Source organism: Brassica napus, chromosome C9 (genome assembly GCF_020379485.1).
Source record: "Brassica napus cultivar Da-Ae chromosome C9, Da-Ae, whole genome shotgun sequence".
In the NCBI taxonomy this organism is placed as follows: Eukaryota; Viridiplantae; Streptophyta; class Magnoliopsida; order Brassicales; family Brassicaceae; genus Brassica; species Brassica napus.
Window position 1 is genome coordinate 9749575 of NC_063452.1, and position 24895 is coordinate 9774469.

At 38.2% G+C, this 24895-nt stretch overlaps 5 protein-coding genes across 5 annotated transcripts; 2 read left to right on the forward strand and 3 right to left on the reverse strand.

The window, feature by feature from the left end:
* The first annotated feature begins 421 nt into the window (after positions 1–421).
* On the forward strand, positions 422–1381 carry LOC106375514 (60S ribosomal protein L31-1). Its single transcript, XM_013815442.3, has 2 exons — positions 422–605; positions 1000–1381. The coding sequence occupies exons 1-2, from the start codon at positions 526–528 to the stop codon at positions 1277–1279; spliced, it is 360 nt and encodes a 119-aa protein (XP_013670896.1). The 5' UTR covers positions 422–525; the 3' UTR covers positions 1280–1381.
* Positions 1382–1668: 287 nt separating this feature from the next.
* On the forward strand, positions 1669–2730 carry LOC106374276 (40S ribosomal protein S30). The gene is made up of 2 exons (XM_013814345.3): positions 1669–1921; positions 2492–2730. Exons 1-2 carry the CDS (start codon positions 1780–1782, stop codon positions 2536–2538), a joined length of 189 nt encoding a protein of 62 aa, XP_013669799.1. The 5' UTR covers positions 1669–1779; the 3' UTR covers positions 2539–2730.
* Positions 2731–16125: 13395 nt separating this feature from the next.
* On the reverse strand, positions 16126–17395 carry LOC106375513 (profilin-1-like). The gene is made up of 3 exons (XM_013815441.3): positions 17076–17395; positions 16553–16690; positions 16126–16460 (listed from the first exon to the last, which is right to left on the reverse strand). Exons 1-3 carry the CDS (start codon positions 17196–17198, stop codon positions 16326–16328), a joined length of 396 nt encoding a protein of 131 aa, XP_013670895.1. The 5' UTR covers positions 17199–17395; the 3' UTR covers positions 16126–16325.
* Positions 17396–21706: 4311 nt separating this feature from the next.
* On the reverse strand, positions 21707–22781 carry LOC106374273 (3-oxoacyl-[acyl-carrier-protein] reductase FabG-like). The gene is made up of 2 exons (XM_013814343.3): positions 22718–22781; positions 21707–22612 (listed from the first exon to the last, which is right to left on the reverse strand). Exons 1-2 carry the CDS (start codon positions 22733–22735, stop codon positions 21788–21790), a joined length of 843 nt encoding a protein of 280 aa, XP_013669797.1. The 5' UTR covers positions 22736–22781; the 3' UTR covers positions 21707–21787.
* Positions 22782–23026: 245 nt separating this feature from the next.
* LOC106374274 (profilin-5) lies at positions 23027–24597 on the reverse strand. Its single transcript, XM_013814344.3, has 3 exons — positions 24377–24597; positions 23831–23968; positions 23027–23378 (listed from the first exon to the last, which is right to left on the reverse strand). The coding sequence occupies exons 1-3, from the start codon at positions 24506–24508 to the stop codon at positions 23244–23246; spliced, it is 405 nt and encodes a 134-aa protein (XP_013669798.1). The 5' UTR covers positions 24509–24597; the 3' UTR covers positions 23027–23243.
* Between the last annotated feature and the right edge of the window lie 298 nt (positions 24598–24895).

Genomic DNA, 24895 nt, shown 5'->3' on the forward strand with positions numbered 1-24895 from the left:
ATCTAAACTTGAGAAACACTAATAATAATTTTGTTTCAGATTCCAGTATCCCCACCTAAAACAGGGTCTAACCGATGACCAAATAATGAAATAGAATAAAGCATTGTTTACTATTCATAATTTTCTTTACCATTTATAAGAAATGTTTTTTCATTTTTATTCCTTCTCGTTTTTTTCATTCTAAAGGAACGTAGAACAAATTTGTTCCTCGTTAAACACTCTTAAAATTGATAAAAAAAATAATCTTTTTTTTTCATTCATATAATTTTATTCCTCAGTATTTTTTTCTCTTCACCGACCTCAGGTTTTGAACACGTTACGAAAACAAGATGAGAATGGACTTATTCGGCTTTTAGTATTACCGTGAACTTGAGCATATCCTGAAGCCCATCAGGCTTATATTTGGGCCCAAATAATAAATAACAAAACGGAAGCTTTATATTAGGGTTTCTAACACTTAACTGTAATCTTCTCTTTCTGTGCCGTCTCCAACTCCATTCTGAAGAGAGCAGAGATCGAGGGAAAATGGAGAAAGGGAAGGGAAGAAAGGAGGAGATCGTTACCAGGGAGTACACCATCAATCTCCACAGGCGCCTCCACAGCTGGTAAACCCTAGATTATTAGAGTCGTTCACATTGAAATTTGAACACCTATTGATTACTTGAGTTTTTAGCTTTACTCGGATTCGAAAATGCCTCTATGCATAGGTTATGTCTGATGATGAAAACTAATATCATTTCATGCTTTTCTATGAGTTCAATTACATTTTACCTTTTTAGAATTTGACATACTTATGAACCATGTGATCACGTTCGAATACATCTATGGTTTGTAGAAGAAGCATATTAGTGTGTAGACGAGTAATGACTAATGATCATTAGCATCTCCTTTGTATGCTTGAATGTATCTACATTTCATTTGTGAGTTACATTTCTATTAGAGTCTCTCTTGTGAGAAATCAATCTGATTTTGACAATTATATTAATATGTACACAACAGCACATTCAAGAAGAAGGCACCCAATGCGATCAAAGAGATCAGGAAGTTTGCATTGAAAGCAATGGGAACCAAGGACGTCAGAGTAGATGTCAAGCTGAACAAGCAGATTTGGAGCAGAGGTATCCGTGGTCCTCCTAGGAGAGTCAGAGTCCGCGTTGCCCGTAAGAGGAACGATGATGAGGATGCCAAGGAGGAGTTTTACTCTCTCGTCACTGTCGCTGAGATTCCGGCCGAAGGATTGTCTGGTTTGGGCACCAAGGTCATCGATGAAGACGAGTGAAACTCACATATTGTTGCAGCTTTTTGGGTTGTTTTGATTACTTAACCATTTGGGCAAACCTATTTCGTATCTTTGAAAGTTGAGAGCTAAGAGTTTTATCTATTTGGTAACGTTCTTTACTTGGCAATCATTTTTGTGAGTCCGTACCATACCGGTTTACAATCTCTGTTACAATACTTAAAAATCAAGCAAAGCTAGAGCAGGAAGCCCTAGAATCCCCGAGACAAGCTAATCTACTACTAATCCATAAATTGAATTAACCGGTTCGAGAGGTTTATTGCCGGTTTTGGCTGGTCAATTAATGTTCCCGGTCGAACTAGCAAGTCCGGTTCGATTGTAAAAAATCTTGGGTTTTGAAGGCCCATTTGAAATCCAGTGCGGCCTGCTCTTTAAACGACTATAATATATAAACAACAGTGTAATTCGTAACCCTAAAAAAAGTAGCGTCGCCTCGAAGAGCAGAGAGCCAGAGAAGTCAAGAAGATTATCTTTAATCGACCATGGGAAAGGTGCACGGTTCATTGGCTCGTGCCGGGAAGGTGAGAGGTCAGACCCCGAAAGTGGCTAAGCAGGACAAGAAGAAGAAGCCACGTGGCCGTGCTCACAAGCGTTTGCAACACAACCGCCGTTTCGTCACCGCCGGTAAAATACTTCTACTCCCAATTTGATTTATACCTCCAGTATAGGATTCTTCAATCGATCATTGATCGTCTTAGCAACCTGTGATTTTGTCATTTCTGTTTGAAATCGCAATCTTGGTTGCAGATAATAGTTTTTGATGATAAGACTTGTGTTTGATTTTGTATTCCATTTTATAATTAGAAGCAATCAGCATTTTGTATTTGCCTTTGTTGTACTCATCTCTAGACTGTAGGACTTTTGTGCTTAAACATTACTGTTTCTGTTTTTTTTTATTTTTTTGGCTCCTTTTACTTTTTGTTGATCTTTTAAATCGCTTTGACAGTGATCCATAATCGTAGTGTGCTTTGATCAACATTAAGATGCTAATCATTTACTTGAACATTTATTTAATGTGGTACACTACCATTGGATGAATATAGTAGTTTGTGTAAAATAAACACGCATGTTCATTCATTGATTCCACCATACATTTTGTGCTTCTTCTTTTTGTTGTTAAACATGAGATTGCATCAGAAAGTTTTATTCCTACAAATTGGATTCATATTTGCTTTTATTTGTGTTGTTTTTCAGTTGTTGGCTTTGGCAAAAAGAGAGGACCAAACTCATCAGAGAAGTAGACAAACCAAGACTTTTGTTGTGATTTCTGTTCGGATTTTTTGATGTTTAGATAACGCGTTTCAGTTCCGGTATAATGAGTCGATGGATATTGAGCCAATGCTTGCTGTCAATTTGATCCGTGTTCCTCCTTGGATTATTATTATTATTTGTTGGACAAACTACTTCATTATATTAAAGAAACTCAAACTCCATAGATAAAGAGGCAAACCATACCAAAGGATTCACCAAACTACTGATTAAAACAAAGTATAAATATGGATTTACAATTCAACAAAAGATACAAAATATTATCTAATCTCAAATGACATTCCTTGAACTTAATTCTTTTTGACAAGAAGCCAAAATACTGCCCACTGTCTTCATTGCAACTAGTGCAGCTATAGGAAGAAAATCTGCAACAAGAGCAGAAGAGCTTAATATCCGGGGAGGATGATCCTCGCAATACCGGCAGTTTTAGACGACATAATCACTCAACATAAGATTTAAGATTGAGCTTAACCTTCATAACATGTGACACATAGCAACCCACATGCCCAAGAAAACCAAATTCACTGGGAATACTAAAGCTGGCTTTAATTTTTTCAAAATAGGATCTTGCTTAGTTTTGACTGGCTTTAATTTGAGTAGAGATAATTCAAAACATAAAAAGGGACTTGGATGGAATTATATTTCCTCTCAAGGATTTAATAAAGCAGACGTTATTAAAAAAGGGAGTTGGATGACCAAAAATGAAGACAAAGACAACGTGAACATTTAAGTTTGTGAGTGTTTTTCCTCCTGTACATCTCTTCCATGCTTATAGTGTACAGGCACATGCATTGCTTTAAAAAAGACAGGCATGTCAATTACTTAGGAAACTAGAGTCATGTGCATTGCTTTAAAAACATGCACGTCATTTACGTAGGAGACTACTAGTCATATGCATTGCTTTAAAAATGTATGTTTGTTAAAAACAATCTTACCGAAAGAAAAAAAACAGTGTTAAAAAAATGTCGCATACTTAGGCGACTAGAGTCATATGCATTGCTTAATAAGGAATTGCATGATAATTACTTAGGTTCTGATTTTGAAATCTTTTTCTGTGGAGTGGGTTTATATTATATAAGGTTCTATTGTGTAATGGCAAAATATCTCCTAAATTTTTTCGTTTGAACAGATACAGAGAGGTAAAAATGAAGATATATTGTTTGATGGCGTGGCAAATGTTCATGATAATTGTTCTTGTCAACTCCCAGAACCGAATCGGTATGTAACCATTTTCTTTTTATATTGATTTATCTAAGGTTTTATGAAATATCTGAAAGCGAAATCTTGTTCTCGGTATTTATTTTGTATATGACTATAGGTTTCATCAACGTGGATTGCGGTCTGTCGCGCCACGAATCTCCTTACTCAGAACTCAAGATTAGGTTGACATATACCACAGACGCAGATTTAGTGGAAAAGTAGGGGAATCAGGCAGAATCGATAAAATATTTGAGACCATGTATCGAAGGCCCTATTGGACCGTCAGAAGCTTCCCAAAACCTGAACGGATTTGTTACAAACTTAACACCGAGCGAGAAACCAAATATTTGATCGGGGCCACGTTCCTATATGGAAACTATGGCGGTCGTAATAGGTAATACAGTCCCCAGCTTCGATCTCTAACTGAGTCCATATCTGTGGACAATGGTAGAAGCTAATAGTACTACTAAGGAGGTCATCCACGATACCACATCTCAGTCGTCTTTACAAATATGTCTGGTTAATACAGAAACAGGCCCTGAACAGGCGTGCCTTTCATAAACGTCTTAGAGCTACGACCACTAGATCGAGATGCGTACACTACTCAAGATGTTGTTCCGGTCGTATCATGGAAATCCAGAAAGTGCCATGATTCGGTAAGAACCATTTTCTCCAATCATATCTGTTTTCTGTTTCTTACATAAAGTTGTTTTATATCTTTTAAACTAATCATGCAAATGATGATGTAGCTGGGGTCGATACGGTTTGTTACCTTCCCACCCTCCCATATATAGCATTGTATTATAGAACGATCCCATGTTTTTCTTTATGCGTCGTATATGAACGCTCTAGTCGATGGATCATAGTAATTTGTCCATGAACTTAAGCTTCGGGGTCCTCCGATCCATTCCGCGATCCCATCCAAGTTTCATTCCTGGGAGTAAGACATTAGTTGGGTAATTTGCCCATGATCTTAAGATTTGGGTCCTCCAATGTTATATATTGGAGGGTGGGATCTTGTGGCAGATCTTTGACTACCCCACTGATGTTTTACTAACGGGAATGAAACTTGGGTGTGATCCCTGAATGAAGGACTCTGAATCTTAAATTCATGGGCAAATTCCATCGACTGGAGCGTTCATATACGATAAAAACATGGGATCGTTCTATACAGTGTTATATATGGGAGGGTGGTAAGGTAACATACCGTATCGACCTGAGCTACATCATCATTAAACACATGATTAGTTAACAATAAAAAAATTTAGAACAACTTTATGTAATAAAGAGAAAAGAGATATGATCGGAGAAAATGGTTCTTACCGAATCATGGCACCTCTTCTGGATTTCCAAGATACGACCGGAACAACATCTAGAGTGAACCACTTGAAGTACTGTAACTTCACTCCATCTTCGTCTTCTTTGTGTTCACACGATCTAATTTAATATGTTCATAACCATTACACCCATTACATTTGATTTCTTTTTTTTTTGAATGATGGACAATCTTATTTGATATGTTCAACACCATGACAAAAGCACACCACTTCAGTATTTTTGTATCTTTTTCTTTTGTAGGCAATTTGTTGTTAGACATCTTATACAAAAGTTCCATGGTTTCTTCAAGTTTCTGAATCATTAAGTGAATGGATATTTCAAGATTCTGAGCTCTATGAATATTTTCATCAACTGTAAGTCTAGGATCTTCAATAGGCTTTGGCAACTTAGATTCTAATTTCATCTCCTTAGCCTTTAACATCGTCACTGCATCAGCGAAGTTGAATTCATTAGTGTTCGTCGTCATCTTTATCGCAGTTTTATGTTCAACAAACTTAGTAGGCAAGCATCATAAAAGTTTCTTCACCAATTTTACATCTTTGTACTTTTTACACAAAACTTGTGTTTCATTGGCTATGGATATGAGCTTGGCACTGAATTCTCATATCTTTTCATCATTGCTCATCCTTATGTTTTCAAACTGTAATGCAAGCAAGTCCAATCTTGTCCTCCAAAAATTCGCAGTACCCTCAAAAGCATTTTGTAGTATATCCCAAGCTTCTTTATCCGATTCACATCCCTGTGTAAGCTCAAATTACTTTTCAACTACAGAACTGAAGACTATTCAATGCTTTCGCACTAAACACTGAAAGCTTTTTCTTTCCAGTCCACTCTGTCTTCAGTTTAGGTGTCTTTAAGCCATCTTCTAGTGTCAAATACGGTTCTTCCCATCCACATTGAAAAACTGTCGAGACATCTTCATCAGTTTCACGTAAGCTTGCTTTCATTCTCACTTTTCAATACCCATAATTCACATCATTCAGCAGAAACATATTATGTGCCAAAATCACCATATTTCTCTTCTCAAGATATCACCTTCATTCAAAAAAACCTCATTCGTTTAGGCGTCTCGCTCAGATACCAATTGTAGAATCGAGATTCAACAAAAATAAAAGGCACACAGTAGTTCCACATACATGTATGTCTATTTTAAAATGAAAGAAAAGCCTTTATACAATCTCTTATGGCCTTGCTTGATCCAAATTACAAGACAATGTCACACACAAATCGACACAGATCAATTAACACACCTACCTTTCTTGACTCAACACATGTTGATCAAATCCACCAATTCACTAAGCTAACCCCAAAATCCTTTTGGTTTCTCTCTGAGAATTACAACGTCAAAAAATCTAACCCCAAAACTAGGTAAAAGCCAAGATATATATCAAATATTTTTTTCCTATTATCTAACATATTATTTTCTATGTTTTAGCATCACTTAAATCTTTCAGTTCGTGATTTAATAACAATTCTTAATGCGTATTTCGTCAACCATGCATATGAAATATTCTACATCATCGTGTCTTGACGTTTTCTTTTTATTCTTCAGAAGCGTGTTTCACACATCATTCTTCATGTGTAACACATGTACACAAACTAAAGCTCCATCATTGTATCAACCTATCAAGCTCCAATTTCTTGAGTTTACATTCTCTAGCTGACTAACCTTTAAGAAAAATATGCGTCATACATCTCATAAAAGTATTAACTTAAACTCTCCCTGAATCAACTATCATCTCCCCCTGCTTGGCTTAAAACTTTGTAAAAAAACTTCATGATACTTGTTCGAACATAACCCCACTCGATACCTTCTAGTCCATCGAACTGGTTCTTGAATTTAAGTATGACACATTGGTATGCTTGTGTGACACACCTTTCGTGAACTTAGGATATAGATATTTTGTGGCTATCCATACATGTCCATAACATCTGGGTTTTATATAACAAAGGTTCATCTTCCAGGCTCGCTCAATCTGATTTCTCCAAGAATAACAGAAAATAACCTTATGAATATGATTCCTGCAAAATAGACATCCATTCCTCCGATTTATTTCAGGTTTTGGAGGCTGTGGTTTTGTCGAAATCTTATGCTCCATTTTCACAGGGTATATGTATGTATTTTCTCTACTTTCAAGCTATTTTTAAGGTGAGTTATAGTACCTTTTACGAATTTGATCACATCAACATAATTGGATTGATCCTTGGGAGTATCACCCTTGTATCCTAAATCCCAATTCATATTTGGAGGTCGTCCAATTGACAATATATGATCTAAAGTTTCAGATCTTTTATTCAGCATCATGAGATTCTTGTAGTTCTCATTGTGCTGCCTTTTGAATGTTGATTCTTCTATTGTTCATGATTGAACATCTCCCACGTCTTGTTAATCTTGTGTTCCAAGCTTTGATTTTTGTCTTGTTCAACACCCAATCTGTTGATATGCCTTGAATCTGGATGTTACATCTAGGCGATGGATGTTACATCACGTACATCATACCGACTCAGTTGCATCAAGAGCGTTGCATCAAGTTATTATGGATGTTACATCTTATCGTGGGCTTAGGCCCATGAGTCCATAAAGTCTAGGGTTTTAGATACAAGATGCTGCTACATATATCTTGTATTCGAAGTAACCCTAAACTTGCACTCTGTAAGCTCAATACCGCCTCCAATAATAAGATATCTCTTTGCCCGTGGACGTAGCTCTAGGGGTGAACCACGTTAAATATATGTGTCGTAGTTACATCACTTTTATTCATCTGTTTCCGCATATGTTCCGTCTCACGTCCTTCACAACAAACTGGTATCAAAGCTCGGGGTTGGTGATCTGGTGAGAAGATGTCTAGAATAAACGTAAAGATCGACAAGTTTGATGGGAGAAACAACTTCAGTCTTTGGCAGATTAAGATGCATGCGTTGTTAAGGCAACAAGGCATCTGAGGACCATTGTCAGGGAAGAAATCTGAAGCAGCTGATTTGGAGGCTCTGGAAGAGAAAGTGTTCTCAACAATTTTGTTGTGTCTAGCAGACGAGATTATCATCGAAGTGTCAGATGAGAAAACGGCTGCTAGTTTGTGGCAGAAGTTGGAGAGTTTGTACATGACAAAATCTCTGACGAATAAGCTACTTCTGAAGCAACACCTCTTCTCCTTGCGTATGCAAGAAAGTATTGAGCTTCGCGACCATCTTGACAAGCTAAATTCGATATTACTGGAGCTGCGTAACATCGATGTTAAGGTGGAGGATGAAGACGCGGCACTAATCATGTTGGTATCTCTGCCTAACTCCTTCGAGAACTTCGTGCAATCGTTCATTGTTGGCAAAGATACATCAAAACTGGAAGAAGTTACGTCGGCGCTTCATAGTCCGGAATTGCGCCATAAGGCATCCATCTCAGGGACATACAATCAAGCATCGAGGTTGTTTGTCAGTGGTGTGAAGGGACATGGGAATAGAAGGACTTCGAAAGATAGGAAGTCGTTTCCAAGGGCTCCTAAAGCATCTGATATTTGCAACTATTGCAAAGAGAAGAGACATTGGAAGTCAGACTGTCCCAAGATGAAGGAGCAACAATTTGGTTCTGTTGCAGTAGCCGAGGATGAAACCAAGTCTGACGATGACATCACTCTTGTTGTGCATGGACACACACACACTCTTCTGATGTGTGGGTTCTTGATACAGGAGCATCCTACCATATGACACCGAGGAGAGAGTGGTTTTCAGAGTACACAAAGGTACTTGACAGCAAGATTAAGATGGCAAACGAATTTGTCTGCAAGATTGTTGGGATCGGCTCAATCAAGCTCAGGACACATGATGGTAGATTATGCACATTGAACAAGGTTAGGCATGTTCCATCAATGACAAAGAATTTGATATCCGTGAGTCTTCTGGACAGGAAAGGGTTCAAATATTTGGGTGGCGATGGAGTTTTGAATGTCTACAGGGGTTCTGATGTGATTTTGAAGGGTTTCATGAACGGTACTATGTATTTGCTGAAGGGTACAACGGTTACCGGTTCAGCAAATGTTGCATCGCCAGAGATCCCAGAGGAAGATATGACTAAGCTATGGCATATGAGGCTTGGACATATGGGTGAGCGTGGGATGCAACATCTGTCAAAGCAAGATATGCTTCATTCTGATATTGGTTTGAGACTCTGCTCGAAAGAGTTTAAAGAATTTTGTAAGGATGCAACATCTGCCAAGCATCTTACAGATAGGGGACCACCACAGCGGGATGGTGTTGCAAAATGGATAAACCAGATAATGCTAGAGAGGGCGATGTGCATGCTCTCGAGTGCTGGTTTGGAGAAGCAGTTTTGGGCTGAAGCCGTTAACACGGCTTGCTACTTGATAAATCTTGTTCCCCACATAGGCATCGAGTGCATGATACCTTCTGAGGTGTGGTTAGGTAGATCTGCTGAATATTCACTTTTAAGAGTGTATATGGGCTACGGTGATGGAATCAAAGGATACATGGTCTGGTCTCCATCAGAAAACTGAATGGTTCTAACCAAGAATGGTGTCTTCGATGAAGCATTTATGGTTAGAAGCTCAGGGTCCAGTTCAGAAGCAGAAAAAGGTAGCACTGATAAACAGGTGGAGCTGCAAGATGATCATGAAGTGATCGATGTGCATGCACACACAACAAATCAAGAGGAGCGTGTAGTCTACGAAGATTCAACCGCTTGATGCTACAGAGTATAACATCGTGAAAGATCGACCAAGAAGGGTTGATGTCAGGCCACCAGAGAGATATCACTTTGATGATATGGTGGGTTTTATATACTTCAGGTTGCAGAGGAAGTGGATGTGTCATCCACCTACATGGAAGCTATTTCTAGTCCCAAGTCTGAGAAACGACATGTTGCAATGAGAGATGTGGAGTCTCATCAGAAGAATCATACATGGGATCTGGTCACATTACCATCGGGAAGAAGGGATGTTACATACAAGTGGGTCTTCAAGATTAAGGATGGAGCATCATCGGCACAAGAAGTTAAGTATAAATCTTGGGTTGCTGCAAGAGGGTTAAGTCAGAGAGAGGGAGTAGACTACAATGAGATGTTCTCACCTGTGGTCAGAGATACTTCCATCAGAGTGTTGCTAGCGCTGATAGCACGTCAGGACTTGGAGCTTGAGCAATTTGATGTGAAGACAATGTTTCTTCATAGAGAGCTAGAGGAGATATACATGATTCAGCCGAATGGTTGTCGAGTTCCTGGAAAAGATGACTATGTCTGTACGTTTCAGAAGTCACTTTGTGGATTTAAGCAGTCTCTCAGACGATGGTACAAGAGATTCAATAGCTATGTAATCAAGTTGGACTACATCAGAAGTCCTTTTGATTTGAGTGTCTACGTGAGTAAGTTTAAGGATGCGACGTTCATATGTTTGGTACTCGACGTGGATGGCATGATGATAGCTGAGGAGAAATCTGACATCGAGAAGCTGGAGCTTCTTGGTTCTGAAGTTGAGATGAAGGACTTGGGTGCAACAAAGAAGATTCTAGGGATGGAGATCTTCAGAGATAGGGAAAATGAGTTGTTCTTGTCACAGAAGGCCTATATTAATGATGTGTTGACAAGGTTCTTGATGTCTTCAGGTGAACCTATCAGTACTTTGTGCACTGCAAATGATCATCTCACCATGTATATGGGATAGCCCGTTGGGACATCTGGTCCGCAAGGACATATCTGGTCCGTTGAGACATCTGGCCCGTTTGGGCGTCTGGTCTGTTGAGACATCTGGTCCGTTGGGACATCCGGCTCGTTGGGGCATCTGGTCCGTTGGGACGTCTGGTCCGTTGGGACATCTGGCCCGTTGGGGGGTCTGGTCCGTTAGGACATCTGGTCCGTTGGGGCGTATGGTCCGTTGGGACATCTGGCCTGTTGGGGCATCTGGTCCGTTGGGACATCTGGCCCGTTGGAGCATCTGGTCCGTTAGGACATCTGGCCCGTTGGGGCGTCTGGTCTGTTGAGACATCTGGTCCGTTGGGACATTCGACTGATGTCGAACGTCTGGCTCTAGTTGAGCATCTGGCCGTTAAAGGGCGCCTGGTTTCTCATAGCAACACATCTGGTCTTAAGAGACATCTGAAGCAAAGAGAGCGATGGTACATTTGGCGTTGAAGAACACATCTGGTACATTTGGCGTTAATTGCGCATCTGGCATTTGAAAGTGCATCTTGTACATCTGGCACTGATGGCGCATCTGGTACATCTGGCGCAGGGAAACACATCTGGTACATCTGACACTTGAAGGTGCATCTAGTACATCTGTTATTGGGAGGATTCAAGTCAAGGTGGAGATTTGTTGATATGCCTTGAATCTGGATGTTACATCTAGGCGATGGATGTTACATAACGTACATCATACCGACTCGGTTGCATCAAGAGCGTTGTATCAAGTTATTATGGATGTTACATCTGATCGTGGGCTTAGGCCCATGAGTCCATAAAGTCTAGGGTTTTAGATACAAGATCCTACTATATATATCTTGTATTCGAAGTAACCCTAAACTTGCACTCTGTAAGCTCAATATCGTCTAATAAGATATCTCTTTGCCCGTGAACGTAGCCCTAGGGATGAATCACGTTAAATATATGTGTCGTAGTTACATTGCTTTTATTCATCTGTTTCCGCATGTGTTCCTTCTCACGTCCTTCACAACACAATCCATTAAGAAGCTGATTACTGATTTTCCCAGATTTTACGTTCACTTATGCAATCTTTTTAATTGGATTAATATCTTGTGCAACAAAAGTTCCATCTCAATGATGATTTTCTTAATTGACATGGGCATGTTAAGCACTTAAAGATATTTCTCTTTTGATATTTTTAGATGGATTAAATAATATCCAGTTTTCAAATGTATCTTTCTTAAATATAAATTCTAATTTAATATAAACATATTAGTATAGCTAGATTTATTAATTTTATTTCTTATTTAATACATTATGCTAAAATTTTATGGTTTATAATAAACGGACAAATGACCTTTCATATCCCTTTACATTGATTCATATATATTTAAATTGTCATGTATATAATAACATATTATGCAAGCATAATAAGACGGTACTATATATGTTAAGTAGTATAAAAAATTTGATATGATTCTCAAAGGATGGAGAGGACTATACTATATTTATAAATAGAATAGTTATATTGTAATTTAAAAAAAATCACTGAAAATTGGATCGAAGAAAAGATAGTGCAAATAGGTGAGGGAAAGACAGTGGTAAGAGGAGAAGACGGTGGTGATGATGAAATAAATAGCTGTGGTCGTGGTGTCCGTGTTACAAGCGCAATAACAACAAACGTAATACATGTTTGTTAACTTTCTATTTTATATGTCTACTGTAAATAAAACACAAAATCAATAAAAATGTTCAAATTCTCTGATTAACAACAAACGTAATACATATTTGTTAACTTTCTATTTTATATGTCTACTATAAATAAAACACAAAATCAATAAAAATGTTCACATTCTCTGATGTTTTTTAGTAACTGATGGTAATGGAGAGTGAAGTGTATTTGACGATGATGGAGGGTAAAGTGTATCTGACAACGCCAGAAAAATGGATTTTGTTTTTGGTACCGTTGATCGAGGATGAAAACATACATTAGAAGGAAGTGATGAGATAAATAATAGTAACAACAAACAATGCTAAAATAATAAGTGGTGTCGGCGGTGCCGGTATAGTAGTCGTGATTAAGGCAGAGTGGCAGAGATAATATATATGGATGGAACGGCGAAGGAGATGAAGTGGCGAAAATAAAAGGGCTTGTATCGCAGTGGTTCCCCTTCTCACAGACGACTGCCAGAAATCACAGGTTCGACTCTCTGTCGACGCGGAGGTACTATGACTCTCCAAAAAAATCCTAAGGGATTTTCCTAGATTCAAGCGGTGGGGTCTAATCACTATAAAAAGTTTACCCAAAACAGTTTTGCGAAAGGAGAAGGGCTTGTATCGCAGTGGTCCCCCTTCTAACAGACGACTGCCAGAGGTCACAAGTTCGACTCTCTGTCAGCGCGATGGTACTATGACTCTCCAAAAAAATCCTAAGAGATTTTCCTGGATTTGGGGCACCGCTTGCGGTGTGGTCTAGTCACTATAAAAAGTTTACCCAAACCAGTTTTTGAATCTCTCTCTCTCTCTCTCTCTCTCTCTCTCTCTCTCTCTCTCTCTCTCTCTCTCTCTCTCTCTCTCTCTCTATCTATCTCTCTCTCTCTCTTGTAAACCCTAGTTTGATTGGCGCCGCTCAGCCGGTGGCGGCTTCCGGCGAGTCCGTCGCGGTTGTCACCGGCTGTCTTCCCTTTCCTCTACTCTGTCTCTATCTCGCCTCCTTCCACAGCTCTTTTGTCTCGCTGATATACCTACTGTTGTGGTCTTCCTCTCTTCGCCGGCGTCGCTGCCCAGTGGTCAGGGATCTGGAGCGGTGGTGAGGTGTGTATATAAGGGTGGGGCTTGGTGGTTTTTCCAAGGGTTAACTTTGAGGCATAGCTCAGATCTGGCCAGATCTACTTTCAATGGAGGACGATTGTGCTTCGGTGGTGGTGCTCCGGTCATCGCCGATCCCTCCGGCGTCAGTTGCTGGTGTCGAAGACTGGTTCCCTCGTTCTCGGTTGGAGGGCTCTCGTCTCTGAGATCTCTACTTTTGATTCATCACGGTTTCTCACCACCAATGAGAAACAAATACATCAAGAGTCGATTTTGCATCTCAACGAGCTCCCTGGCAGTGGTGGTTACTCTCTGCTAGTGGTTTCTCCTTGTAGGTGGGTGCAGGGCTCCTTGTGGCTAGGAGATGTCGCTGTCAGGCTCATGAGGTGGGCTGAGTTCTTCTTCTCGTCTTAACCAGAGGTGGCGGTCTGGTGAGCTGGTTAGATTGAGCTTATATGCTCGATTTTTGGCCAGTCTCTGGTTCTCAGAGTTAGTCACTCGTGCGGGTCAATGTGGTCTTAGGTTGTTGTAGTCTACCTTCGTCCTCATTCCCGGTGACAGCGAGTGTAGCTAGCATCTCTGAAGTAAGGGTTTAGTGCTTCGGTTCTTGCCCTGTGGTGTTAGCTCCTTTTATCGTGCAGCGTCTGGTGGATGTGGCGGGTTATCAACTATTAGTCTCTCCAAATAAGAGCGGTTGTGGGCTTGATGTTGAGGTGTTGGTGGTTCCAGTGAGGGGCTTACAGGTTGTTGGAGTATCATGGTGCCTTTGAAAATCAGGAGGGAGGAGCAGAGGTGGCTGTTTGCGGTGATTGATGTTTGGGGCTTCGACAGGCTCTAGTTCGTTGGTTTCGCCACTTTGGTGCGGCCCCATTGTCGTCTGCTGCAAGCTCCGAGTTCTCGCTGGTGTCTTTGCTCTTTGCGGGTGGTAGGGCTTTGTTGTGAGGTCATTTTATGGAGGCGAGTGCCTGGGCAAGCCAATATTACCGGCTCGTGACTCATGTTTTAACTGGTGCCGTACTATGGAGTTTCTGATCTTGCGTTTTGCATGCTCTTGGCGACTCTCTCAAGTTCTCTCGAGTGCTCTCTCCTCTGCCTTTTGGTATCGGTTCTCAATCGTGTTTTTCATTACTGTATTTTGTTGTTGTGTTAGTAGTTTCAGTTTGGTGTTTGTATTTTCTGCTACTAGTATCTCTTTGTACCGTCTGTCACAAACTCAAAAAATTGGTAATGCAATCTTAACATGTTTACCAAAAAAATAAAATAATAAGTGGCGAAAGAAAAGATGAAAAAACATTTTTAAAAATAAAAGAAAAAAAATAAAAATCAAATACTTTACGTCTCTTGATTATTAAGGGTGAGAATGGAATTGATACATATTATACGCACTATATTCTAGCTATTAGTTAATTATGGTTAGTTTCTTAATTTTTTCTATGGTATGGTTATGTACTCCATTTCTCATATTTTAATGATATGGTTTAGAGAAAAAATCACATTTTACTTTATATATAATACATAGAGATGAAAAACAGGTTTTGTCCTCCCGTTTCGTACCGCTACGGGTTTGCCTTCAGGAAGGTTAGGTCCGCACGAGTAGCAGTCTCATGAATGGCTGCCCAAACCAGCCCGACAATATATGTAAGCATTTGCGGATTGGTCCGCATGACATGTGCTTACATACATGCATAAGGCTTATGGACGCTTCAGGATGATTCATGTCGCGTCAGCTGCTTCAGGACGCTTGATGATGCTTCAGTACATGAGTCGAGGATTGAACTGGATCAGCCGATCAGGCAAGACGAGTTTTTTTGAAGATTTTTGCTGGATCAAGACACTTGTTTAGTTATTTTTGTCACACTCCAGAACACATCCACATAACATCAAACCAAGCTAAACACAAACATAACAAGCAATACAATATAATGAACGAAATGAACAAACAAGTCAATCAATTATTTCGAAATTATTTCGAAATGAACAAATGGGCATTATTTCGAAAACAAACCATAAGAATCTTTCCTTACATGTGACACATGTGACATGCATGGAGCGAAAGAGAGTTTGGAACCACCGTCGATACCCATCATCTAAACTGGATCTTCTTTTTCAGTGGAAAGTGAGTTCGCAAATATTTTCTGGTGGTTCGAAGAAGCTCCACTGGTACAGATGGAAGACGCATAGGAGACTAGAATCATCATCGACCCTCAAACCGCTATCACCAGAGCTCCCATAGGTTGTGGATGAAAATTTAACGCCCAATCTCCTTTGTTCTCTCTCTAGTTTTTTCAGGTGAAAACAAAAATGAAGATTAAGGTTTTGCGGATCTTTAGAATCCCACAAATCAACTTGCGGGCCCATTCCCGCACAGTACCATCCCACAAGGTCCGCAAATTTTTGGACCTACTAAATGTAGGCCCAAACCGCCCTGCAACAAGTCATTATGGGTCAGGCACGTGGTCCAGTTCCAACATTGCCATAGTACACGAAGGTGTTTTGGCAAACCAATACTTTTTTCAGCAAACCGCAGATCCATCTTAGAAAAAATAAAATTTTGAAGAAATAAAAATCGAAAAAGCCAATAAAATATGACCAACAAAGATATTATCAAATGCCATTACAAGAGACGCACAAATCCAAACCCGGAAGAGCGACAACAAAGATATTTGGTTCTAAAGTATCATCAAATCGATCGCGTTATTACAATCAATCACAATGAAAAGGGGAATGGCATTCTTTTAGCGAAAGAAGAACTTAAGAAACATAAATTTAGAGATCAGACTCGATGAGGTAATCCCCGAGCCTTTCCACAACCAAATTGCATTGACCTCCAGTCATTGGCTCCTCGTAGATGCCAATGACCAAGGCTTGAGTCGTCTTCTTGATAGTAACGCCTCCAGGTCCCTACAGATTGTAATATGAATCCTGATCACATTCTCTAACATAAGATCATCATCCAAGGGCTAATGGATAAGAATCATAGACATATATGTTACCTTCTTCCCTCGGATCACAGCTCCTGGTTCACCTTGAATAACCATGTACTTAGCTCCACCGAGAAATAAACCGGTCGGGGCAAGAAACCCAGGCTCCTCAAAATCCTTGGTGATTCCATTGATTTCTTCGGTCTTCAACTGAAAAAAAAAAAACATATCAAGAACACAAGACGATACAGTCATTAGATTGAAGTCACTTTAGATCATTGATGCACAAATCAATAGAAACATATATATTATAATCGCTCGCGCATGCATGCGTATGAGTTCACAAACGCACATGGATCTTGTATGGAAGCTACGATTAACTACTGATACCGATGAAATCTCATAATCGGACTTAAGATCTAGAACCCTCCTAGGTTCAACTCGATTGATTCGGAAACACAGATCGCAATTTTTCATTGGTGAGATCGAAATCAGATCCGAGATTACTCAGATCCGATCACGGAAAATCGCAAGAACAAACGATCGATTTCGACATTTGAACGATGGAGCACAGAAGAAAGAGAAGAGAAGAAACCTGAGGGAAATTGGCGCTCTGAGCCCAGACACTGCCGTCTTGACCGAGAATAGCGGCGGCGGTTAGGTGGTTGCCTTCCACATCGCACATAAGATGGTCATCAACGTACGATTGCCACGACATATTCTTCTTCTTCTTCTTCTCCGACGAGTTATTTGCTTCTCTGAAAGACTTCTCTGAGTTGAGACTTCTGAGATTTTTGATCGTAGACAAGGAAAATGTTGTGCTTTAAATTGATATTTTCTCGTAGTTAACTAAAGTTTTTGGGCTGTCAAGCAAATTAATCATAGTTTTTTTTATAAAAAAATAGTACAGAGATATCCCATAATTATTATTCTTGTAAATTATTAGAAAATTGGTAGGGAAGTGGAAGATACACATCAGATACAGGAATAAATTTTATCACAACATGGTATATGTTAATAAGTTGAGAATCTCTATAAATTATTCAAGGTACTAAAAATAAATATATAAATAAAAAGCAAAATAAAATCATACAACGTGAATGAAAAATGGAGAATAGAATCATTTAACAAAGATAGCTATACTTAGAGTCTTAGACAACTATAGTACAGTTATATATATTAAGAAATGGTTATTTAAAATTAATAATATATTTTTAAAATAATATATACCAAATAATATCATATATATATATATATTCAACTATTAAAAAGAATTAATAAACAAAATTCACATCACTTTTCGCAATAATTTAATGATGAATTTTACAAACATATAGAACACAAATACTAACCAGTTAAATAAAAGATTTTCAATCTAATAAATATTTGTTTTTGCCTTGTTTTCGTTTATATTACCTTAACAAAATATGGCATAGAGTTTATTTGTGAAATAACTAAAAAAAAAGAAAATTTAGTTTAGTAGAAAGAGAGCAGAGAGAAATAAAAAGAAAAAAGAGGAGAGAGGATGTGATTTTAGTTAGTCAATGAATTATTTTATTTTTTATAATTATTTCACCAATTTTCCTACCGTATTTACAATGATCAAAAACAACATATTAATATGATTAAATTATGCATATTTTTAATAAAAATCTATAAATCTACATTATAATAGAGCAGTTGCATCACTCCTGATGAGACACATCAGCGATTTGTGGGTCCCACTTTTAAAAAGTGTCAAGTCTGTGACTCGAACCCGGGTTATTGAGATCTAAACAACAACATTTATACCACTGAGCTAAAAGATTCTTTGTACATTGATGACTGAAACAAATATATATTTATGAAGGTCGGAAACCTTTGCTTCTTCGGTTTTCTCTGTGGGACCCACACTTATTTATTTTATCTAATGATTTAATAAATACTTTATAACTCACGTTTTGAAATGAGATTCGTTAAAAAAAAAGTCCAATAAACTTCTTTGGTCTGTAAGCGTTCTCTTCAATGGAAATTTAGGGCTTTCAATTTTTAATCATCGGTTCATGACTCATCAAAGAAACACAGATTGGCTCTTTGAGTTTCATGAATCAGTTTTTTTTCTTTAGTCTCTACATCTCCCCATCTTTAATAAATTCATCATCGGTTCTTTTATTTTGCCTGATAAATCATGATTGTGTAGTTTTAATTTTCTTTGGTCATCCTTAGTTTGCACCCTTTGATCTAACCAAGAAGAAGAAGAAGACATTTGTCGTTTAGGATGCTATCGAGGACTCAGCTGAGTCACACGGGAGACATACTATCCGTTGCCTGATTATTCAAGAAGAGTTTATGTGTGGTGAAACATATTTGTTTCTTTTCATCAGTTGCTTTGTTTAATCTTTTTTCCTGCAAATAATGATGGCTTTGACAGTTCATTCACGGGAGCCAATAAGTAAAAGAAGAGGAAGCCAGTGAATGTTTGACATTTTCTGTCTTCCTGAGTTTTTTTTTTTCCATTCATTAAACTTGGATTTTGAAGATTATGTGCCTCACATTCTTTTTATTTTGATGGTTATTAGGTTGAATGAAGATCATTGAATAAAGAAAATGTCGATGCTCCTGAAGATTTGGAGGGTACTTTATATTTCTTTCTCTGATAATTCTAGCGACATAAATTTGAACCTTACAGAGGGTATAATGCAGAGCATCCTAATGATGAGGAAGAGGTGGAGGGAATTGATCTGCACCAGCAACGTTACCCGTGGGAGGGAAGTGACATGGATTACTTATACGACGAGGTAAGCATATCATTAGATGGTTTGCGGTCCATCTTTGAGAGCCGTCGATTGTAAGTGTCTATCGTTTAGAAGTTGTACGACACTAAGATGTAAAGAATTACTAATCACGATTACCTTACTAGCAGAGTTCTTTTGCACAGCTATTGTCAATGGAATTAACACTAGAATTTGATGGTGCTATATTTCATGTTCCAAATGCTAACGCAAGCTCCAATGTTGATTCTCAGCTTTAACATGCCAAAATCACAATGCAGTGGGTGTTGTAAGGTAATTCAGTAGGCACAAATGTTCAGTTGAAAAAAATTCTAAATTGTATTTATGCATCAAACTTATCATCCGTAACATAATAATATGTTTTTCTGTGATAGGGACCGTTTGTAAATAAATGTCTCGGATGTATATGACTACTTAGTTTGTTGCTTTTGACAGTGAAATCACTAAACTTGCAATGTGTCAGGACAACAAAAGCATCCCAGCTGATGGTTAACTTTACAATTTCGTTGGTTTCTTTTTCCTATTATGTTGGATGAATTATTTTAGCTAACAAATATCGCAACAGAGCGCTGACAATAACTCTAATAGATTTATATATATATTTAGAATTGGAAGTTTGGTGAGAACAGAAACAAGTACTTCTGTCACGCTATTGGACAGTTATACGCCATTTCAAGAGAATTAATTTCTTATATTTCTCATAATCAGTAAGATTTTAACTGTTTTGTCTACTTTGCATTCATACCTCATTCTCCACCTAACTTCTCGGTGCTACTATATAATGATCAAGTCATTTTCTGCACAAATAGGCAAGTGGGGATGTTACGTTGGGTGCTTGGTTTATTTGGCTTGGCTATACAAAGTCTGTTGTGACTCTAAAACTTTTACCTCATTTAACATTGATTCTGGTTCTTGGGAGAATTGAAGGTTGTGAATGAAAGGCACAAGCAGGGAACATATGTGTAGTTGTGTTCGACTCGTCATGTAGCGGTATCTGCAGATCCGCTGATCCCATTGTGGAGGTTAACATGAAATGTGTTGACCTGGAAATCATTATTTGGAAGCTACATTTCGAGGCATTTCCTCAACATATAAATAGACCATAGACAGAGTTTGATATTTATAATACTCAGTGATCATGGAGTCTGTAGAAAACAGTCCTTTTGCATATTCTATATAGAACCAAAAGATATGTTCTTTTTTTGATGATTGTATTATGATAGCTACTAACATAGGAGATGACTAGAGAAAGAGAAATGAGTATGAAACTCTTATATGGGTAGCTTTTGTAAACACATTTGGGTTTATTAACGGTTGTGACAAGCAATTATGTTTATAGTAAAGGAAACCCGCCGCAGCGTCAATAACAAATGCGCCTGTTTTTTGGTTGTTTGGGATTGAAATAGCTTATGGGTTTTCTAAATCAATATAATTGATTTGACTAAAGCTATCTTGGATGACAAAAAGATGGATTGCAAGTTTAATAACTTCTACTTTAGACTTTAATTTCAACTAAATTATAATCAGTCTTTTATCCATATCATCTTAGTTATAATCGTAAGGATTTATTAGAATAAATAAACAGTTTCAACAATATTTAATATGTGATTTAATAAACAAAAGAACATGTAGGATTTTTAGGATTTAAAGAGATTGGAGACAATAGTTAATGAATATGAAAAGAATACGAAGCAGATAATGAAAAATGATTCGAACAAATTAGTGGCAACACAGAGCTAAGCGAGATAAAAATATCAATCAATAAAGAACGAAAGAAGAATGAGCAGTGTTAAGTTATTACACAAGCCAAAACTAAGACAAATCAAACGATAGAACGTGAAAACAAATGTAAATAAGACAAGAGGAGATGATGAAGATAAAATGCATTGAAAAACTGAATGCTAGATTAGTAAGCAAGAGACAAAAATAGATTAAAATGCAAAAACTCTGCGATTTGGCGCGGGTAACGATCCCTAGTTTATTTAAAAGGGAAGTTGAGGGATGCCAGAATGTGCCATCATTTGTTCTCTACAGAGTGGACATTCTCTACAGAGATCTCAACCATATATTATTGTGTTATAGCCAACATTGCACTTAAATCTGGCCATCATATTCAATAATCAATCATTGTTTTTTCTGTGTAAAATATTAATATCAATCATAGTGTTTTTTTTTGTTGGTGTAAATGTTAAGACCTTTTTTCACTAAAGAATTCATTGATTCAAACTAGAGTTATACACATGAAGAGATACAAAGCGTGAGTTATAAGAACTCGTAGACCAAAGCCAACAGAAACCATACATTCCAGAGACATATTCAGAAGAGTCTGGGACTCCCATCAATGACGGAAATGATTGTCATCTCTAAGTCGCTAACCAATGACTCATTGGAGGCACACGAATTATAAGAAAACCTATGCGACCAAGGTTGATAGTTCTCAAAAGTAGGCGGAGAATGTGTAAATGTATTCACTTATTATTTTATTTTTCGTAAAAGTATTCACTTATTATTGCTTATAACACACAAAATTTAAGGTTCAAAGAGAAGAAAAAATAGGCAGACCAGGTAATGAAGCTCCGGAATCAACAATATATGTATTGCCAGAGACATATTGAGAAGAGTCATGAATGAGATACCGAACGAGAGAGGTAAGCCCAGGATCAACGCTCTGTTGCATCTTTAAGGGGACTGTCCGCTCGTTCACCATCTTGAGCCACTCTTTCTGCATAAGACCTTGTGTGATCTCTGACTTGAACAGCCCCGGCGCAATCGAGTTCACTCTGATCTTGTAAACACCTAACTCAATAGCCATCATCCTCGTCATTATGTCAACTCCGCCTTTGGAACAAGCATAAGCGACTGCACCAGGCAGCATACCACGGTGAACCCCCGCCATCGAAGAGATGTTTATCACCGAGCCACCTTGTTTAGCGTCACGCATTAAAATACAGACGTATTTGGAGACTAACCATGGTCCGGTTAAGTTGGTCCTGAACACTTTGTCCCACTCGTCCTCCGACAAATCCAAACTCGACTTGACATTGCCTCTGATTCCAGCATTGTTGATCAGCACATCGATCTTTCCAAAGATTCCCCAAGCTCCCTTAACCGCTTTTCGAATGGTGGCTGCATCAGATGCGACGTCTAGCTTGAGAGATGCGGCTTGTGTTCCGGTTGAACAGAAGCTGTTGATGTCAGAGCAGAGAGAGTTGAGGCGGTCGACACGACGTGCTGCTGCGATAATCTTACAGCCAGCTTTGCCCAAATCAAGACAAATTTCTTTTCCTATACCAGATGAAGCTCCTGTCACAAGAACCACTTTGTCTTTTAGGTCACGCCATGGCTCCAGTTTCTTCAACACCTGCTTCAGATGGACCATAAATCACACGATCAAAAAGATTACACAAGCCAGATATTAAAGACAAAATCAATGTACGTGATTCGGAGAGAAAAAAATGTATCTCACAGTTCGAGGATTGCTCATATTGTTGTTTTGTGTGTGTGTTCAGTTGAGACGGTGAAACCCATAACACACCTTAGTAAAGCCTTCTCCGTTACCAAAACGACATTTTAACGTGGCAATGTAACGGGAGGCCTACTTGTCTTATAGTTTAGCTGCTTTATTTGTTTGTGGTTTGGATTCATGGGGCCACCAAACAAATTAGGTTTTATAATTTTTCAATGTATATCTGAATTTTTTCTCCTTTTTAACAACTAATATTTTCGATGTTTTCCAAGCAATAATGATTTTCCAGTCTGAATTATACGCAATAAATACATTTAAAGATAAAATTAAACCAAAACAAACAAAATTAATTAATCAATGAAACCATGCAAAAGAGGAAGGTTTCATATTCTTTTAAACTTTGCTAAAGTAGAAACGCCAAATATTAAATTAGGAAAACATAAGAACCCATGCACCCAGCCAAAAATAAAAGTGAAACAATGGTTTATAGGATTGGAACAACAGCAATATAGCATTCTAGAAGGCTTCAGAGATCCTGTTCGACCAAGTAATCACCCAACCTCTCGACGACCATGTTACATTGTCCTGGAGTCACTGGTTCTTCATACAGACCAAACACCATTGATTGTCCTGTCTTCTTGATTGTGATTCCTCCAGCCCCCTGCACAAGTTTGTAATAAGAATCCCGCGAATTCAAATCGTTTATAACGGTTTTGAGTTTGAAAACTAGATTCTTAACATCAGATATCAAGTGATTACATAACCATCTTCGCAAGAGTTGATTCTCCTAATAGGCATGAACTTTTTTATATACGAATTTGCATTTTACAATATATAATATGTTTCAAGCTTCATCATTTTTAAAAGGTAAAAGACGCCAAACGGAAACGGAATATTTAATGTTGTGGGCTTATATGTAAAAATAGAACATTGCAAAAGTTAAAAAAAAAATAAAAAAAATAAAAAATAAATAGAACATTGCACATTAAGCTCATGAGAAAGTAAAAGAATATTTAAGCTTCTGGGAAAACATATTTAAAGCTTCTCATAAACTATTTTCAAAATCCTAAAACAAACACTGAACCGTTAATCTAAAAACACTCATAATCATACCTTTTTGCCACGGATGACTGCACCAGGCTCGCCTTGGATAACCATATACTTAAGTCCTGCGAGGAACAAGCCTGTGGGAGCGAGGTGACCAGGCTCATCGAAATCTTTCATGATATCTGTCATCTCTTGAGGCTTGAACTGTTTGAAGAGAATGAATCATCATATATTATTTTGGGGTCAAATTAAACTAAATGTTTAACCATATCCAAAATCAGAAAAAGTAGAAATCACAAAGGTGATCTGTTTATGAATAAAATAGTGGTAATAACTTGGGAAACAAGTATATATCTTTCTCCAATAAAATATTTTCTTTGTTCCAGTTGGAAAGAAATTAGAACAAAATCAACCAAAACATGATCCTCATATCCCTCTTTTAACATATGCAAGATAGAGCATTGAACAGAACACCGAATAAATTAAGAGTATTACGCAGAGCCTACAAATAATAGTTTTAACGGTTATATAGCCAGGTTTAACAAAATACGAGTATGAATCTTCAAGAACGCAGTCATGGACGATCAAGGATGAGAGAAAGAGAGAGATTACCTGAGGAAAATTAGCGCTCTGAGCCCAAACGCTACCGTCATGGCCGATAATAGCGGCAGAGGTGAGGTGGTGACCTTGGCCGTCACCGACATCGCACATCAAATGCTCATCAACGTAAGTTTGCCACGACATTATCTCGATCTCTTTCTTGTTCTTCCTTTTTCTCTACCCGGTTCGTTTTTTAAGCTATTTACGTATGTACGTGCAATGCAATTCAACTCTGTGAGGACTTCGTCGTCTCTCGATAAATAGGGACCTAACAAGAATGTCGCAAGATGAATCTGAACCGTTAGACTCAAAAGACATATTCTTAGCTCCAAATAAAATTTTAATTAATTCTGCTCACGTCTCGCCTTTGTTCTAGGTTAATCAATAACTCCATTCACGCCAAGTGTCCTTGTCAATTTCCTCCTATTTATAACGAACAAGAAGGATTTAAGGAAACGATTAGGACCATGATTTTGTAATAGTGCCCTCTTGAACAACCTCTTTTGAGTATTAATTTGACATAGAGAATGT